Genomic DNA, 3143 nt, shown 5'->3' with positions numbered 1-3143 from the left:
CAGAATTTGTGTGGTTTCAACTTTGGGTTTGATGCGGACAGTGTTGGACTGATGTGTGTGTGTATGTGTGTGTGTGAGTGATTAAAATAAGTAATTGTAATCCAGTCTATAACTTGCAGCAAAACCACGATGTTCCATGTGACTTGAGACATAATTGATGACCATACGATTTCCTGTAGATACAATCTTCTTTGGAGTATTAGTAGAAAACCTACCACAGAAACGACCTAATAATGGCGCATTGTGCAAATAACCGTCTCGAACTTCTAAATAATCACTTTTGCAATCACTCGATTCGAAAATGTCTAAATCATTAATTTTAAGTTGAATACGTTCTCTATCCATGACTATGATTCGCCATTCACATCGATATGTGCGATTTGTTGATCTGTTGTGGTATTCAGGTGATGTGTATGCAGTTTCTTCAAATGCAGCCTCTTCCAAATATGTTCGGCCACAATCGGGGCATTTGTACAACTTGTTCGTTTTTTTAATGTCAATTGCACTCAATGTTTTTTTTGTTTTGCGCTCAGGAATTTTCGGTACAATGCCATCTTTATCTTTTTTCGCCGAAATGACTGATATGTCAGCTAACGACCAATTTCTACCATGAAATCGAGCATACCCCATATTTTGAATGAGAAAATTCAAATCGCCTAATATCGAAAATGCAGTTTGAGTATAATGCATAATTGATTCAAAATCGTATGGTTCATTAAGCGTATCAGCCTCATCGGGTGACAATTTCGCATAGTTGTAGGCACTGCTCTCATCTTCCATGCGTTCCCATTTGATTTCAACAAACTCATCACGATCGGGTCGTTGGTGTTCATGATGAAATCCAATCACATGTCCCAATTCATGAACAATTCCAATCTTGTCGCATCCACCAATTACTACATCTTGAGCACCACCTTTTTTACCAACAAACGAACAACAGCTACATGTATCCTCATAATCGGTAAATCGTATAAAATTCTCATGCTCATTTTCATTTCGTTCAACAAATTTAATGCAGGTGGAATTTTCCCACTGTATCATTGCCGCTTTGACGTTGCTTATTTGATTTTCATCGAAGTTAGCTTTCGGATCGATTTCGTATGGGACAATGCCAAAATCCCAGATCTTCTTTCTATCTGTTACAGCATTTCGCTTTGAACGCTGACTATCGGTTTGTGGCTTCTGAACACTTCCATTTATTAATATATCGCCTTTAATTAAAACAAACGATTTACAAACTTGCACCAACGCAGCTCCAAACAACACAATTATAACACATTTTGCCCAAAAAATATTATATGCTTGTGTCATTTTATTAAATCAATACAATTTTTTTTTTGGTGTATCTTGCTCGGATGCTGAGATTAAACTAATCAATTCTCCATGAAAAATTCCTTTATTTATAGTTGCAATGACGAAAATGAAATGCAATCATTTTACATAAATTCTTAGGATACAATAATATTTGTTTACCTGCATGAACGATTTTTTAAGCTCTTGGAAATATTACTTGTTCCTGAATTTTTAAATCTTTTTTTTTTTGAAACTTATGTTCAACGCCTCATTCTCAGTAATCTGTGCATATGTACATGCGATCATAGAAATCCTTCTAATTAGTCTATGAGTTTACAAGTGTTGCTAATTTAAATATGAAAAATAAATTGAAGAAAATTCATAATTTTTTCCACCGAAAATGCATCATTTTGAACAAGAAACCATTTTTGTCAGTTTTCATTTACCACACACTAGTTCTAAATGGATCAAAAATGGCTTATGGGGTAGAAATGTTAGAAGATTGAGGCATTTTTGGGAGGTACATAATTACGAATCATAATACGGTATGATTATCCGTTTAACTCAATTCCTCCCAGAATTATTTTTTTTCGCCGATTTTGAAAATATTTCCAGAATATTTAAATGGTAAAAATAAGATCTGCATACTCAGATTTAATAAATCTACACAGTCAAAAATAAATGTCCACATTTCGGCGGAATTTCGACTGGTAGAGGCGCCCACTCCTATATTTTGCCTAGAAAACGGAGTTTCAGACGAAATACCGACTAGATTATAAGCGGAATTTCGCCTGTAGCTCAAGGTACTAGCAGAAATATCGGCTGAATGAGTCTTTAGCTGGAAAAACGCCAAGATGTAGACTTTTATTTTTTGCTGTGTACGGTATACAAACCACGACAAGAATTACCACAATGTAAGCGAAAAATTTTTTACCGTTAAAGTTCACAAATAGTCAACAAAATTATGTAAATAATATTATTATGAAAATAATTTATCGACAATGCCATTGTCTGTGTTTGTGTATGTATTCGGGCGCTAACAATCAGCTCCAAACGAAGTTGGGTGGTGTCTCTAGCCAAACACACTACGATTTGTATCGTATTCGTCAATTTAACATTTTCACTATTTGTCGATCTTTTTTTCGACTTTTGATTGTCATTATTCAATTATTTTATTCTAAATACTTTGAAAATGAAATTAGTTTTTGTAATCAGTGTCTGCAGTCTGTGGTTTGTGTCAGAAATCATATCCGATGAATTAACTAAGTGTGAAGGTAACAAAAAAAATTTCATCATCATTTCTGTCCGGGTGATCGTGATAAAAAACAAATTACGCTTAAGAAAACCGGGGTAAGTAATGGATTTACATTTGAAATTCAGATTAAATTCAATTCTCTTCACAAAATGATTATTTGACTTCTTTTTTTTTCATAGGGTACTGTTAAAAAATCGAAAGATCCCTGTTTTGAGGAAACACACCCTGACACTCGAGAAGAAATAGTTTCAAAACGAGCGAGAAAAAAGTAGATATATGCAAATCTTTATGTCGCACACATTCAACTACTGATGATAATACCGAAGAGGCACTTGACGAACTTTTAACCGGTCACGTCACGAACGAATCAATTTTCGATTGCTACAAAGAGTGTCAGACTGGAACAAGTATATTCCCATTTACATTTGGTTTTACACGCTAAAATCAGACAATGTAAAACGCCAATTTTTTTTTATTATTTTTCTTATTTTCGTTATTAACGTTTTTTTTTGCTAATTTTCGTTCCAAATAAAATAAAAAGGAATATGAAAAAAAATATATCAATATTATGCTAAGTTTATTGTTGAAACATTTA

At 33.6% G+C, this 3143-nt stretch overlaps 1 protein-coding gene across 1 annotated transcript; it reads right to left on the bottom strand.

Annotated features, from left to right (window-relative positions):
- Positions 1–215: 215 nt before the first annotated feature.
- LOC129580094 (dorsal-ventral patterning tolloid-like protein 1) lies at positions 216–1311 on the bottom strand (the record flags this gene model as incomplete). Its single annotated transcript, XM_055470286.1, has 1 exon — positions 216–1311. A coding segment is annotated over exon 1 (1096 nt), but the record flags the coding sequence as incomplete, so codon positions are not given.
- Positions 1312–3143: the final 1832 nt, after the last annotated feature.

Source organism: Sitodiplosis mosellana, unplaced genomic scaffold, assembly GCF_009176505.1.
Source record: "Sitodiplosis mosellana isolate CC-2019 unplaced genomic scaffold, AAFC_SMos_1.0 Smas_scaffold_7033, whole genome shotgun sequence".
Lineage (NCBI taxonomy): Eukaryota > Metazoa > Arthropoda > Insecta > Diptera > Cecidomyiidae > Sitodiplosis > Sitodiplosis mosellana.
The sequence above is the reverse complement of the archived record's forward strand: the minus strand, read 5'-3'. Positions and strand labels throughout refer to the sequence as shown.